The 16504-nt window shown below is 43.7% G+C and overlaps 2 protein-coding genes across 2 annotated transcripts in view; both read right to left on the bottom strand.

Annotated features, from left to right (window-relative positions):
• Window positions 1-232: 232 nt before the first annotated feature.
• LOC137255518 (putative per-hexamer repeat protein 5) lies at window positions 233-1561 on the bottom strand. The gene has a single exon (XM_067792951.1). It carries the CDS (start codon window positions 1559-1561, stop codon window positions 233-235), a length of 1329 nt encoding a protein of 442 aa, XP_067649052.1.
• A 10976-nt stretch (window positions 1562-12537) lies between these two features.
• LOC137256101 (uncharacterized) overlaps window positions 12538-16504 on the bottom strand; it is a 33510-nt gene continuing 29543 nt past the window's right edge. Inside the window, exon 2 of the mRNA XM_067793800.1 lies at window positions 12538-13458. Coding sequence (XP_067649901.1) covers window positions 13081-13449 — 369 coding nt within the window. The 5' untranslated portion in view covers window positions 13450-13458 and the 3' untranslated portion in view covers window positions 12538-13080. The remainder of the gene's footprint in view (window positions 13459-16504) is intronic.

The raw sequence follows: 16504 nt of genomic DNA, 5'->3' as shown, positions 1-16504 counted from the left end.
TTTTTCTGCTTATCGTTCATTTAAATGCTTGTAAAATGACACAATCCCATTTGCCATTCTCGACATCTAAGAAATCCGGAGCCGATGCCCTACATGATAGTCCAAGCTGTCGTCACCGTTCCCGGAGTACGTCCTGTCTGTGTAGTCCCAGCTGTCGTCACTGTCCTCTCTGTCTTGCTGTCTTCGTTGACTCGCCCCGCTGTACTTCCTGTCTCCACTGTCCCTGCTGTCGTCACTCTGTCCCTGTCGTTATTTCTGTCTTCGTTGTCTCCACTGTCGTCGCAGTTCCCGCCGCACTTGCTGTCTTCAATGTTCCACCTGTCCCATCTGTTCTAGCTGTGATCACTGTCCCCGTCTTACTTGCTGTGTTTGTTGGCCTCTCTGTTCCATCTGGTCCAGCTGTGATCACTGTCCCCTTCTTACTTGCTGTGTTTGTTGGCCTCTCTGTTCCATCTGTTCCAGCTGTGATCACTGTCTCCGTCTTACTTGCTGTGTTTGTTGGCCTCTCTGTCCCATCTGTGATCACTGTCCCCGTCTTACTTGCTGTGTTTGTTGGCCTCTCTGTTCCATCTGTTCTAGCTGTGATCACTGTCCCCGTCTTACTTGCTGTGTTTGTTGGCCTCTCTGTTCCATCTGGTCCAGCTGTGATCACTGTCCCCGTCTTACTTGCTGTGTTTGTTGGCCTCTCTGTTCCATCTGTTCCAGCTGTGATCACTGTCCCCGTCTTACTTGCTGTGTTTGTTGGCCTCTCTGTCCCATCTGTGATCACTGTCCCCGTCTTACTTGCTGTGTTTGTTGGCCTCTCTGTCCCATCTGAGCCTGCTGTGATCACTGTCCCCGTCTTACTTGCTGTGTTTGTTGACCACTCTGTTCCATCTGGTCCAGCTGTGATCACTGTCCCCGTCTTACTTGCTGTGTTTGTTGACCTCTCTGTTCCATCTGTTCCAGCTGTGATCACTGTCCCCGTCTTACTTGCTGTGTTTGTTGGCCTCTCTGTTCCATCTGTTCTAGCTGTGATCACTGTCCCCGTCTTACTTGCTGTGTTTGTTGGCCTCTCTGTTCCATCTGGTCCAGCTGTGATCACTGTCCCCTTCTTACTTGCTGTGTTTGTTGGCCTCTCTGTTCCATCTGTTCCAGCTGTGATCACTGTCCCCGTCTTACTTGCTGTGTTTGTTGGTCTCTCTGTCCCATCTGTGATCACTGTCCCCGTCTTACTTGCTGTGTTTGTTGGCCTCTCTGTTCCATCTGGTCCAGCTGTGATCACTGTCCCCTTCTTACTTGCTGTGTTTGTTGGCCTCTCTGTTCCATCTGTTCCAGCTGTGATCACTGTCCCCGTCTTACTTGCTGTGTTTGTTGGCCTCTCTGTCCCATCTGTGATCACTGTCCCCGTCTTACTTGCTGTGTTTGTTGGCCTCTCTGTTCCATCTGTTCTAGCTGTGATCACTGTCCCCGTCTTATTTGCTGTGTTTGTTGGCCTCTCTGTTCCATCTGTGCCAGCTGTAATCACTGTCCCCGTCGCTGTTTTAGTTGACCTCTCTGTCCCATCTGTGCCAGCTGACATCGCTGTCCTCACGCTGAGGTGTCCTTTCTGTCCTTACTGTCCTTTCTGTCATCACTGTTCTTGTTTTAATAGCCTGCTTTATTTTCATCATTAGTCTAATCTATTCTCCAAGTGAAGCCGGAAGTCGTTCAGTACTGTTACAATCCATTCACGTTCTTCGATTCACTGACGTAGACTTAATACGCTGGGAAGTGCCATAAACTGGTACTGGCTTAATGGCCTGAGACAGCGGGCAGAGTGACCGAAAATAGATCCAGGTATACGTGCAACCATTGTTTTTCCCAGAAAAGTGAGTTCCACTGTCGGTTTGCTACAATGTGTTATGCGTGAATATCAACAACTGAATAATAAGTTTTGTCGTGATTCGGTTAAGACGGATGCAATAGCTTGCGAAACAAAATTCCACACGTCTTACGTGTACTCTAGATGATTGGACCAGATACGGTTCCATGAAAGATAAAATCACGATCAATAGGAAGATGTTCAAACACTGATGTTCGTAAAAAGCCCATTTTAGATGATTACTCAGTGAGCAGCAGCATCAGCCTATACGACACACACCGCGTCTCTCCCCTGCAACATCGGCCTATACGACACACACCGCGTCCCTCCCTTGCAACATTACAACATTACGTAACACGATCGCTTCAGAAGTAATCAATGTGTGAATGATCACAGTGGGATTACCAGCAGAGAAACATGAGAAAACAGCAAATCCATTTGTGTAATCCAGATCAATGGACAAGTACGACTGTGGCGTAAAGAGGATTCGAAACTACGTGGTGATTGGTCACATTTCAAACATGAGACGATAACGAGGCTATTACATCAATAACAATGAGTCCACTTTTGAGGAGACGGCATATCCAGAGATACATCATCTTCCATTAACACATCAGCCACAGATATAGCTCCCATAAGTAATCATCCATGAATACGTCATCGGTGTTTCAGATCTGTTCAGTTTCTGCCCACTTAGATGTATGTTGCTTTACGTTTTGACCAACACCGTGCAGCCAGTGGAGACAGAGACACATCGGGTTACGTGATCTGGAGGTTGTTGTCCACCACGTCGTAAACCTCCACAAGCTCACGTTGACGTATGTACGGAGTCCACGACTGATCCCTCTAAACGTAACATACATACCAGCTTGTAGGAAGCGTGACCTGTGTCAGTCGAGAACTGGCATTAATTAGTGTCCCCATTGCCAACCTTACACTGAGGCTTTCGACAGGTTTAACACAGGATAAACATTTTATAAATCTTGATTTGTTCATATCTACATGGAAAAACAAAGTTAGACAACTCTGTCGTTTAAAGGCTATAATACACAACAGTGTAGGGATATTTGAAATGTAATTTAAAAGAAAAAAGGGTGTTAACGTCTAGCCCTCTGCCGTGGAAATAACAAGTGTTTCCTTCATGTCGTCACATTCCCAGCCACCAGGGTCGAAGTAAACTACTACAGTGTAGGTGATGACTGTATTGGTAGTGGTTGAACTAATCAGACGGAGAGGTAAACTACTACAGTGTAGGTGATGACTGTATTGGTAGTGGTTGAACTAATCAGACGGAGAGGTAAACTACTACAGTGTAGGTGATGACTGTATTGGTAGCGGTTGAACTAATCAGATGGAGAGGTAAACTACTACAGTGTAGGTGATGACTGTATTGGTAGTGGTTGAACTAATCAGATGGAGAGGTAAACTACTACAGTGTAGGTGATGACTGTATTGGTAGCGGTTGAACTAATCAGATGGAGAGGTAAACTACTACAGTGTAGGTGATGACTGTATTGGTAGTGGTTGAACTAATCAGATGGAGAGGTAAACTACTACAGTGTAGGTGATGACTGTATTGGTAGCGGTTGAACTAATCAGATGGAGAGGTAAACTACTACAGTGTAGGTGATGACTGTATTGGTAGTGGTTGAACTAATCAGACGGAGAGGTAAACTACTACAGTGTAGGTGATGACTGTATTGGTAGCGGTTGAACTAATCAGATGGAGAGGTAAACTACTACAGTGTAGGTGATGACTGTATTGGTAGTGGTTGAACTAATCAGATGGAGAGGTAAACTACTACAGTGTAGGTGATGACTGTATTGGTAGCGGTTGAACTAATCAGATGGAGAGGTAAACTACTACAGTGTAGGTGATGACTGTATTGGTAGTGGTTGAACTAATCAGATGGAGAGGTAAACTACTACAGTGTAGGTGATGACTGTATTGGTAGTGGTTGAACTAATCAGATGGAGAGGTCATCGAAAGCTGTAGCATCTGAATCAACCTTGAAGCATGATTAACTATACACTTTACCTGCACCAAGAACAACACTGATTAACTTATTGTTGTATTGCAAGCAGGTGTTGTAATGAGAATTCTGCAAAGGACACTTGATCCACGCTAGCATGTTTGGTGCCTCAGCTAAACCTGGAAGTGACTTAGATGGACTGGAAATACAGCCGGCTTTTTTTCATAAACTTGTTATTCCTGCTTCGTGTGTATGTTGTTCCATAACATTTACATTGCATTTTTTCTCCGCTGAGGTTGAACACTATTTTAACGGCTTTATTGGCGACGCGAAAGAAAAGGACCGTTATGTTTTATGAGGAAACATGCGGCTTAGGTAAGTTCCATATGTCCGCAGTTTGCCACTCCATCAATGGAGGCTGAGGTGTCGATGTCACAGACTTTACATAATTGACAGTTAGTTAAATGATCGCACTGCCTTCTTATATAGTTGCAGCATGAAGTTCGAGATTTTAAAGTGTCGTTATTAAAGATAACCTGCTGCGTAAAAACTGGATATTGGAGGATGTCACAGACTCAAGACGGGGTGCAACCAGTAATACATGACAGAACAACCAGTACAGTTACTCACTGACTCAAGATGGGGTGCAACCAGTACTGTTTCTCATTGACTCAAGATGGGGTGGAACCACTAATACATGACAGAACAACCAGTACAGTTACTCATTGACTCAAGATGGGGTGCAACCACTAGTACATGACAGAACAACCAGTACAGTTACTCATTGACTCAAGATGGGGTGCAACCACTAGTACATGACAGAACAACTAGTACTGTTTCTCATTGACTCAAGATGGGGTGGAACCACTAATACATGACAGAACAACCAGTACAGTTACTCATTGACTCAAGATGGGGTGGAACCACTAGTACATGACAGAACAACCAGTACAGTTACTCATTGACTCAAGGCGGGGTGCAACCACTAGTACATGACAGAACAACCAGTACAGTTACTCACTGACTGAAGATGGGGTGCAACCACTAATACATGACAGAACAACCAGTACAGTTACTCATTGTCTCAAGATGGGGTGCAACTAATAGTACATGACAGAACAACCAGTACAGTTACTCACTGACTCAAGATGGGGTGCAACCACTAATACATGACAGAACAACCAGTACAGTTACTCATTGACTGAAGATGGGGTGCAACCACTAGTACATGACAGGGCGGGCAGTACAATAACTCACTGACTTAAGACTGGGTACAACGGCATATATTCAACAGTTGAGTTTGTTTCATTGGTTTGAGGATATATATTTTTGTTTTGCGTTGGGAGATATATTCATAACTGGACAAAAGTGTACACAGTTCTGTATATTCCATACACATGCAGATAAGGTAAACTCTAGAATCTCAAGGGGCATCAATAAGATTGTTTATAGATATAAGCGAACGTAAAAAGACATTGTATGACGAAAACAAGAGATAAACAAATGCTTATTTGATGAATGTTCTGAAACTTTTATCTTGATAAACCGAGTTGCAAGAGAACCAAGAAATATTAAACAATGTTTGAACTGGTTAAGTGCTCCCTAAGTCATTCAAAGTTCTGACTATCTCCTCCTTTCATTTGGTGGATCAATAAAGACAACACCAAACCGCCTACGGCAAACCAGCAAAGGAAAAGGTGTTACTGAATTTATTTATTCATTGACCCCTGTTTGCTAACTTGGAGAACAAACACGATTTCAATCACAAGTACCTTTTGTAAAGTGTCTATTAATACTTGATGTAGTGAACATATATTTATATGTATGACGGACTCTTATCAGAGTGTATTGTCTCTGTTACCACAACACTGAAGCGTACACAATTCCGACCAGTCAGTCAGTCAGTCAGATTTCAAAGTATGTTAACACGTCTTTGAACTCAGGACTTGATTCTAAATCTACACTTTTGAGTGGTTTGCTCTGCATAGTGCTCCCTATAGCCGTGTAGACTTCATTCGACTTGATGCGTCATAACGTCTGTATTTCACAGGTTCATATAATATATCCTTTATGTACATGCATTTTCTTTTTTACAGCCTTAGTTCATATCCCTGCAAAGGGAGCGGGATGGTGTGGTTTGTGGTGTGTGGTGTGTGGTGTGTGGTGTGTGGTGTGTGGTGTGTGGTGTGTGGTGTGGTGCGTGGTGCGTGGTGCGTGGTGCGTGGTGCGTGGTGCGTGGTGCGTGGTGCGTGGTGCGTGGTGAATGGTGCGTGGTGTGTAGTGTGCTGTGTGTGGTGTGTGGTGTGTGGTGAGTGGTGTGGTGTGGTGTGTGTGGTGAGTGGTGTATGATGTGTGGTGCGTGGTGCGTGGTGCGTGGTGCGTGGTGCGTGGTGCGTGGTGTGTTGTGTGGTGCGTGGTGTGTTGTGTTGTGCGTGGTGCGTGGTGCGTGGTTTGTCATCAGTGCTGGACTTCAAACATAGTACAGATACCGAGCTCCCTTTCAAGGGATGACCAATTAAGTCACACAGTTACCCGTTCCCACACTCGCCATTCCACACGTATTCATGTAAAGCGCCAAACGCCATAACAGACAAAACATACACCTCACAGTTATTAGCCAGTTGGTTCCTAGGCACGCTTACGGATCTGAACAGAGAGTGAAACATCGTGACTCCATCTTGTGTGCAGAGAGAGGAAGTTCGGTGGATTCCACGGGTTCTTGTATCTCTTAGAAGCTTAGAAATGGTGATAGAAAGACATATAGGTGCATCGACCCAACTCTCTCTCTCTTTCTCTCTCCCTCTCTCTCTCTCTCTCTCTGTATATATATATATATATATATAGAGTTATATATAATTATATAGACTATATAAAGGTAAAGAGGTGTAACGACTAAACAGCACCCTCATCAATCAAAGTTAGATTCACCATTTAAAATATGTTAAAGCCCAATCGAGGCCTATGGATCGAAAGGCATGTGATTTCCCTTTAAAATAAGCTATAAATAGTCAGAATCGGATCATTATTTCTCATCGAAAACAGCATCCTCCGCAATTCCATGCCACTATCATGACGGCGACACCCAAGACGGCGAAAACGCAGCTATTAAATTCATTTATTAATTTCAGACCCATTGACAGCACCTATGTAGGCCTCCATTCGATCTGCAGCAGCATTCCACCGTTCTAAAAACTTTTTGCAGCATCTATATAATATCATTTTCCCGACAGTACGCAGGCACTTTTTCTAAAATCCTCGGTAATCATACTCACTGGTCGGCCATAGACGGCTCCATCTTGTGGACAGACAGAGGAAGGTCGGTGGCTCCATCTTGTGGACAGACAGAGGAATGTTGGTGGCTAAATGTTGTGGACAGACAGAGGGATGTCGGTAGCTCCATCTCGTGGACAGACAGAATCATCTCGGTGGCTCCACCTTGTGGACAGACAGAGGAATGTTGGTGGCTCCACCTTATGGACAGACAGAGGAATGTTGGTAGCTCCATCAGCGGCATGCCACATTAAAGGGTATGTGATGTAACCATGATTGATCTTCATTGCAAAGGCGGGATATTTCATGCTGAAGAGACATATTATCTGTTTACGATCGAATCTAAACCTTCTTAACAGAAAAAGAACATTGTCTTTAATTGATCAATATAGGATGTTTATATAGGACATATATCCTTGCAACTAGTGCTTGCTCAGGACGCTGGTATTTGTTTCGATCAATGGATTTCAGTCTCAAGGACACATCTTTTTATCAATCTCAACTCCCTTGGGAGAATGCAACTCTTGCTGCCACCTAGTTTATTGTGGTTCACTCATCGTAACGAGGTACCCAATTTGCAGCTAGGTGGACTGGGACCCATAGTTACAGTTCTTTGTCCAAGTTTACTCCACGTCGCTGTACCCGCAAACTAGGTGTTTGCACGTATTCATGTGGCCACCATCTGGTCATATACCAATGAATTTGAGGGGTTATTTTAAGTGAACAGTGTTGTGTACTTACGCTAGCGGTTGTGACAACACTGAAAGAGTCTGCACTCGAAGGTTTTTACACCCTGTCAGTGTCATCAATATACTATCTTAGCTTGTCGGCCGGTTTGCTGGAGTCAGTATACTGGGAGTGGGTATACATGTTACACCGTGGCGTGATATCTCAGTGTCCTCCATCGATACACCGGACTGATACACCCAGCCACACACTCTGATCACTCTCATCCACTTTATCTCCCATCAAGTCATCAAGTGTCCTACTCGTTCATCCTAATCACATGAGAGTTCAATCAGTCATTCTGTCTGCCCAGATCCTTTGAACATATCTGTTAACTCTCCCTTTCCATGGAGCCAGATTATCACTGCATGTGGATTTGCAATTGTTGCCAGCAGTAGCCACGCTTCCCCGTACTGCATTTTTTCCTCTGACTAAGTGCTACCTCTCGACGACGCAAGCAATAACACAGCTTCTTCCGACTGTGTATTCATTGAGCTATTTACGATCAACACAGTCGTGACAGATCCTATTTAGACCATCCCATCTCATCCCACGCTACCTTGCCAATCGCCGATAAAGTACGATTATTGTTGGTAAAAAACATAATGTTAAAGTAAACGCTAGTGGTTTTTCTGTCTGTGGCTGTAACGTTTGACAATGTCTGCCCGTTTCACATCCCAAGCGAAGTCCGTGGTTTTATTTCAAGTCGTTTGTGCCTCGTTATAGATTCATCGCCTCGTTAAAGGTACTCAGGGTGCTCCCCTCATGTTGTGTGCTAAATAACCTTATCGTTGTTCAGCATAGGCGTAGGAAATTCATTTGCTGTAACAGTATATAATATGTGTTCACTGACCCACCCACCCCTTTAATAACGTCAGATCATCCAGATCTGTTCACATAACAATAACGACAGATCAGCTAGATCTGTTTACACAACTATAGCTTCATATCATTTAGATCTGCCGGCGCACCAATAGCGTCACATTGTCTACATCTGTTCACACAACAATAATGTCACATCATCTACATCTGTTCACACCACAATAATGTCACCTCCTCTAAATTTGTTCACTACAGCTGACTGCAGAAACAGGAGACAGAGAGACTTCTTGAGCATGGTTACTGTGCTGCTCTAAACCACCCTTTAAAATATCACTCTTCTTCATCAACTTTGTTAGCAAAACAGTGCTCCGTGTTCCTAAGAACAATGCACTGTACCACGTCGACCCCAGACAACACCCGTCTCAAGTATCCGCTGAAGCAGATGCGTTCATGTACAGCTGGCTGTATCTGTCAGACATGACGGAACCGACAATTACATGTCCAGCAATCAATGTTCTATTAGATCATGCATCCATTCATGCCGCAATAAACGAACATGTCTGATGTAACCACCAGAACACAACCTTCAATATCGATGTTCCACAAGGAACAGGTTGCTGTTTGTCCGCTGCTGTAATTTAAAGTTATAAATCTGGTTCAAACGGCAGTCGTTTGCTTGTGATCTCCAATATCAAAACAAAAACGGATTACCGCCGTTCTCCTCAAAGAACCAAAATAATCTTCCGTGCAGCTGGTATATAGAATAATGTGTTCAGGTGATGTCTGCAGCTTGCCATCTTCAGTCTCTGGTAGCTGCTGTCGGGCTGCTTCATACTGCTACTTACTGTTATGTGCTGATTCAGTGCTGTCATCGTCATTAGCAGAGATACAGAGTCCTTTGAATACTATGTTTGTAGTGCCAGCTGAATACTGTGTGTAATACTATCTGTATAGTATCTGAATAATGTGTGCAACATACATAGTCTATAGTATCCTCTAAATACTGTGTGTACACACTATGTATAGTAGCCTCTGAATATCGTGTGTATAGTGTCATCTGAAAGTTGTGTGTACGGTGCAATCTGAATAGAGTGTGTATAGTCTCCTCTGAATACCGTGTGTATAGTCTCCTCTGAAACCGTGTGTATACTTCGTCTCCTCTGAATACCTTGTGTATAGTTTCATCTGAATACCTTGTGTATAGTTTCATCTGAAACCGTGAATATAGTCTCCTCTGAATACCTTGTGTATAGTCTCCTCTGAATACCTTGTGTATAGTTTCATCTGAATACCGTGTGTACAGTTTCATCTGAATACCGTGAGTACAATGTCCTTTGAATACGGTGTGCATTATGTCCCTGAATCCTGTGTATACAGTGTCCCTTGAATACCGTGTGTGTAGTGTCATCTGAAAGCCGTGTGTATAATGTCCTCTGAATGTTGTATAAATATAGTATCCTTTGGAAATTATGTATATATATTTTGGTTATAGAGTCCCCTGTGTGTACAGTATCCTCTGAGTGATGTGTGTACACCCTGTATGATTACTGTGTGTAGAACGTTGTATTGCAGAGGGTGTGATACTGATGTGGGTCATTGTCCGCAGACCTGGCGCTCCTTTCTCGAAGCAGTCTTTACTAAGGTTAACGTCCATTCTTTAACATTGCACTAGGGTCACCTTAGGTCTTCTTGAAAGGATCTACCTTGTCCACACTAGGCAGGGCGGATAACCAGATTACCCTGCAGGGTCTACCTTGTCCACACTAGGCAGGGCGGATGACCAGATCACCCTGCAAGGTCTTCTTTGCGTCCCCTAAGTACAGGACAGCCTGGTTTCAGGAATAACTAGTACATCTAATAAGGTAGCTTCCAGAGATAAATCAAATGATGGTTGTTGATCTACATGAAAATAACACCAAGGCCATGTGGAGGTGCATCTCCATATGCCAGTGGACAAATATAGAGTGAACAGCAAAACCTGCATACGTGGAGTGCGATTTCTGGTTGTCAGCAATGTGTCAGAAATAGTATTTCGATCACTTTTGAAGTATTTAACGCATTCTGGGTTGTTTAAAAATGGGAAAATGTAGAATGTCAGTTTCAGACCAAAATACATTTGCTGAAAGAAATGAGGCTGTATAAACTGAGGTTTGTGGACCTTGTAGCTTGAAATGAAAACCTGTGTTTGTTCAGGATACAAAATGCTTGAATATACATGTATCTTCCTTTCCTCTGAGCTATGCTTTAGATCGGCTTCATGCCCATTTTGATCACATCCAAAGACTTGAGGAATAAGCTAAAAAAACATCCATCACAAACACACGTGTAAGCATGTCAGTTGTCCACCAAACATGTCGATTGTGAATTGTGTAACTGTGTAGCCAGCCAGCTGTCGTTACCCGAACACCGGGTGTCGTCACTGGTAGGTTAATGATTATAATGATTCAGCTCTCTGTTACCTTTCACGTCCATCAGAATCTTTCTGAGGTGATTAAGTTCCGGGGCTCAGTTTATGCTCAGAAGGTGAGATAGTGTGTTCAACATGAGTTTATCTACAGCACTATAGAGATACTTCAAGAAGTCACGTCGAAAAAACGTAAGGAAGATCATGTTTTAGATTGTGGATACATATTCTTTAAATGCTAAAATGAGGAATGCCCGATCGAAATTGTGATAAATGAAAGGCTTTGGTTACAATGGATACTTTATTGTTTTTTATTTTGTATTCCATACATATATATGTATTTGTTCTGAGTATATCTGCACGCATTCTCTCCCTACAGAGGTTACTTGTCATATATTCCTACGAGCCTCTGTTCTCTGCTCTTATACAATCCCCTAGAGGCAAAACAAAATCGCAACACGAATTATCTCCCTTTCTATCCACCCAGAACACGTGATACCTCGACTTAGATCTAACTTGACTGATACAAGCAAATGTGGGGCCCACAAATATCGCTCCTCTGCCAGGGACGTGTGTTGACGTGAGACACAAATCATTTAATTACTACCTTTACGTTGTCATCAAGGGCGATTGAGACGCCAGATAAAAAAAAACAAAACAAAAACATTTGCGCATTGCGCAGAAGAAGAGGTCCTAGCATTCCCGAACCATATGGAAATTACAGAGGCCTTTCGAAAGATCATTCTTGAAACAACGTCGCTGATTGCACAACTAATTCTGATTGGAACCAATCACGATTCCCGAACACTCGCACCACGAAAGGGTCGTATTAGAACAGAGGTTCACAGGAAGATATGACAAGTAACCTCCTTTGGAAGAGAAGGACCTGCACGGGACGAACGATTATCAGAAAGAGTCTTCAGTTTAGTACCATCTCCCTGTATCTGTAGTGTTTGATGTCAAAGGAATTAGTTGATGTGAATTTCCACAGCAGTGATTTCGTCACTGGATGTGACACTGAAGCCGTGTAGAGGAGAAATCAAGACCGTCAGGTTGTAATCACGTGAATTTAATTTGCAAATAACACAGGACCAGGTGACAGTAAATGAACTGAAATGTAACTTTTTAATTTCAAAAATAGCGTGGTGTTCAGGGGGAAGAAAACGCTCAGTAAGTCTTCCACAGTTCTATTGACTGGACGTTAGACTGAGATCTACGTCACGTGAATTGTGTTGTCAGTCCACTGGCTTAGTTAAAAGAATCTCACCTTGATCACTGTTTGTTTTGTCCAGAAATGGGTTAGAAGCTCTTTTTCATACAACATGAATATTTCCTGAGCCTTATTTCCAGTAAATTCCATGTCCCTTTAGAACTGTCATGTTGTTAACCTTGACACATGAGTTTTAAGGAATTCTAGTTATTCCAGTCAAAAACGTCAGCGCACAATTTATTCTTCAAGTTTCTTTCTCCCAACACCCAGAATAACGTTAACACAACCAGAGGATTAAACATAAACATTTTATTGAAAAAGAAAATGTCCAACAGAATGGCATGTAAAGTTAGAGATTAGACCTACCATGAAATGTTGTAATTTTTGTGATAATTGTCTGTATTATTTGACGAAGAAAGACGTTTACATATGATCTTCTCGAGGTCGAGATGCTTGAACCTATAAAACCAAGCTGGTAATTTGAGTGTCTTCCGGACATGCCTCTCCATCTTGGAGTAAACGCACACTTTGTCATCGCTCATATCTTCAATAGGGCGTGGACACGAACGACATTCCATAAAGAAATCACTGGTCTGGTATGACGAAGCTGCGATAATAATTTTCGACTACAGGCTGGTATCCTGATATGGACCTGAATGTTGAGTTTCCCAGGTTTGTTGACTAACCTGGAGATGTCCAGTGATGTTTTCGTGCCTTGGTGCAGGGAGGTAACACAAATGAGAGACTCGTGAAAGACAACAGAATGAGGTGGGTCTTTTGTTGTAAGCTAAGGCGCGTGCAAAGTTCACGCATTCGCACAACACAGACGCGTCTATTCTTCAGGGGCAACTCTCTTCTCGCCATTGAAGGTGCTCTTCCAATCTTGAAGCCCGTTCGTAAAGAACCGCTGGTAGTTTCCAAATTTGTCTGGGAATCCAGACAGCTGCCTCTTCCCTCGACCGCCATCAAACACGCTTCCCCAGTCCAGGAACTTGCCGCCATCTTGCAGGTAACGACCAAACGACAGGTCGTTGGACCCAAGCTGCCGCTTGACCATCCATTCATACCATTTCTGGTAGCGTTGGTCATTGTTTTGACCGTCCCCAAACGACTGGGCACTCTTTCCCATCCCCATTCCGCTGACACAGACACACAGGGTTGCCACGGCAACGACAGTAAACGCCATCCAAGAATTCTGCATTGTCAGGATCTGTCAAAGACAAGACATATCCATGAGTGAGTGAATAACAATTTAACGTCACAAAATCTTATTTAATGAATGCTACATGAAACAAATTTTAAATGATTTTGCTGAAAATATGAAACATGAACATATTTTATAGATGAGTGTTTCGTTAATATGAATCAAAATGTGATACCCGAAATATATTGCATAAACTTCTGATTTGTGTTTAGTATTTCGCATTGCTCCACACGCGGCTACATACCAAATATATACCAGTTGTGTACCAGATGGTGTATACAGCTGACCAGCAGCAACATGCCAGTTGTGTACTAAATGGTGTATACAGCTGACCAGTAGTAACATGCCAGCTGTGTACTAAATGGTGTATACAACTGGCCAGCAGCAACATGCCAGCTGTGTGCCAAATGGTGTATACAGCTGACCAGCAGCAACATGCCAGCTGTGTGCCAAATGGTGTAAACAGCTGACCAGTAGTAACATGCCAGCTGTGTACTAAATGGTGTATACAACTGACCAGCAGCAACATGCCAGCTGTGTACTAAATGGTGTATACAGCTGACCAGCAGCAACATGCCAGTTGTGTGCCAAATGGTGTATACAGCTGACCAGCAGCAACATGCCAGTTGTGTGCCAAATGGTGTATACAACTGACCAGCAGCAACATGCCAGTTGTGTGCCAAATGGTGTATACAGCTGACCAGCAGCAACATGCCAGTTGTGTGCCAAATGGTGTATACAGCTGACCAGCAGCAACATGCCAGCTGTGTACTAAATGGTGTATACAGCTGACCAGCAGCAACATGCCAGTTGTGTGCCAAATGGTGTATACAACTGACCAGTAGTAACATGCCAGCTGTGTACTAAATGGTGTATACAGCTGACCAGCAGCAACATGCCAGTTGTGTGCCAAATGGTGTATACAACTGACCAGTAGTAACATGCCAGTTGTGTGCCAAATGGTGTATACAGCTGACCAGCAGCAACATGCCAGTTGTGTGCCAAATTGTGTATACAGCTGACCAGCAGCAACATGCCAGCTGTGTTCTAAATGGTGTATACAGCTGACCAGCAGCAACATGCCAGTTGTGTGCCAAATGGTGTATACAACTGACCAGTAGTAACATGCCAGCTGTGTACTAAATGGTGTATACAGCTGACCAGCAGCAACATGCCAGTTGTGTATCAAATGGTGTATACAACTGACCAGTAGTAACATGCCAGCTGTGTACTAAATGGTGTATACAGCTGACCAGCAGCAACATGCCAGTTGTGTACCAAATGGTGTATACAACTGACCAGTAGTAACATGCCAGCTGTGTACTAAATGGTGTATACAGCTGACCAACAGCAACATGCCAGTTGTGTGCCAAATGGTGTATACAGCTGACCAGTAGTAACATGCCAGCTGTGTACTAAATGGTGTATACAGCTGACCAGTAGTAACATGCCAGCTGTGTACTAAATGGTGTATACAGCTGACCAGTAGTAACATGCCAGTTGTGTGCCAAATGGTGTATACAGCTGACCAGCAGCAACATGCCAGTTGTGTGCCAAATGGTGTATACAGCTGACCAGTAGTAACATGCCAGCTGTGTACTAAATGGTGTATACAGCTGACCAGCAGCAACATGCCAGTTGTGTGCCAAATGGTGTATACAGCTGACCAGTAGTAACATGCCAGCTGTGTACTAAATGGTGTATACAGCTGACCAGTAGTAACATGCCAGCTGTGTACTAAATGGTGTATACAGCTGACCAGTAGTAACATGCCAGTTGTGTGCCAAATGGTGTATACAGCTGACCAGCAGCAACATGCCAGTTGTGTGCCAAATTGTGTATACAGCTGACCAGCAGCAACATGCCAGCTGTGTTCTAAATGGTGTATACAGCTGACCAGCAGCAACATGCCAGTTGTGTGCCAAATGGTGTATACAACTGACCAGTAGTAACATGCCAGCTGTGTACTAAATGGTGTATACAGCTGACCAGCAGCAACATGCCAGTTGTGTACCAAATGGTGTATACAACTGACCAGTAGTAACATGCCAGCTGTGTACTAAATGGTGTATACAGCTACCCAGTAGCAACATGCCAGTTGTATACCAGCTGCGACATTCCAATCGCATAGGAGCTGCCTACCTGTAAACCAGCTGTAGACCAGCTGCGACATTCCGGCTGTACAAAAGCTGCGACATTCAGGCTGTATACTAGCGGTCTGTCGATGGCATGACCACATAATGACTGACATCAAAAGTATAGCTCCTCGTAGTTTGGATATGATGCCATGCTTCAGCCATTATCTTGGACTGAATAACGCCGTCACAGTATTACCCAGGACCAAGATTTTACAAGCTCTCAATGTTAGGTTAGTCGTAGTTAATGTGAATGTTTGTCACTTACGACCATCTGAACACTAGGAGAGCTAGAAAGTCTTGGGTCAGTCTCCGATCTAGTCACTGCAACACAACTACTTGGCACCCCGCGACCTTCCATCGTACCAGCCAGGGCGGCTATCGGTTTCCTATACGTCATTTCATTGGTAGGTCAAAGTTCTGAAAAGGGACGTCATAAGATCATTTGTGACGAGGTAGCTAGCACTAAGGCCTAATCTAAGTGGCACAAGTTACAGACACACTGTTGGTTTTGGTTCATGCAGATACTCTTGTCTTGCTGCCTGGTAAAGGTTAATAGACATATTGAATATGTAAGGTCTGTTAATAATATTGAAATGTCACGTGACAAAGTATTTGCGAAGTTCCGTATCCCTGGTCTACAAGGATTGAGTTTAGTTTTACGTGTAGCCAAACTCCAGCAGTATTACGAGGGGCACAGTAGAAATTGACATATCAAGTTGTGCCCTTGTGGGGGATCCAACCGGGTGGTCGGCGTGACGAGAGAACACCTTAACCACTAGGCTAACACACCGCCCTATCCCGCGGAGAGTCCGACCAACGACCTCTGCTTATCATGAGGCGACTCGTGGATCTGGAGGTCAGCTTTAGTGTTTTGGCTGATTGATATCTTACCCCGAGGTCATGTAGCGTTCCTC

This window comes from Haliotis asinina, chromosome 11 (assembly GCF_037392515.1).
Source record: "Haliotis asinina isolate JCU_RB_2024 chromosome 11, JCU_Hal_asi_v2, whole genome shotgun sequence".
Taxonomy (NCBI): domain Eukaryota; kingdom Metazoa; phylum Mollusca; class Gastropoda; order Lepetellida; family Haliotidae; genus Haliotis; species Haliotis asinina.
The sequence above is the reverse complement of the archived record's forward strand: the minus strand, read 5'-3'. Positions and strand labels throughout refer to the sequence as shown.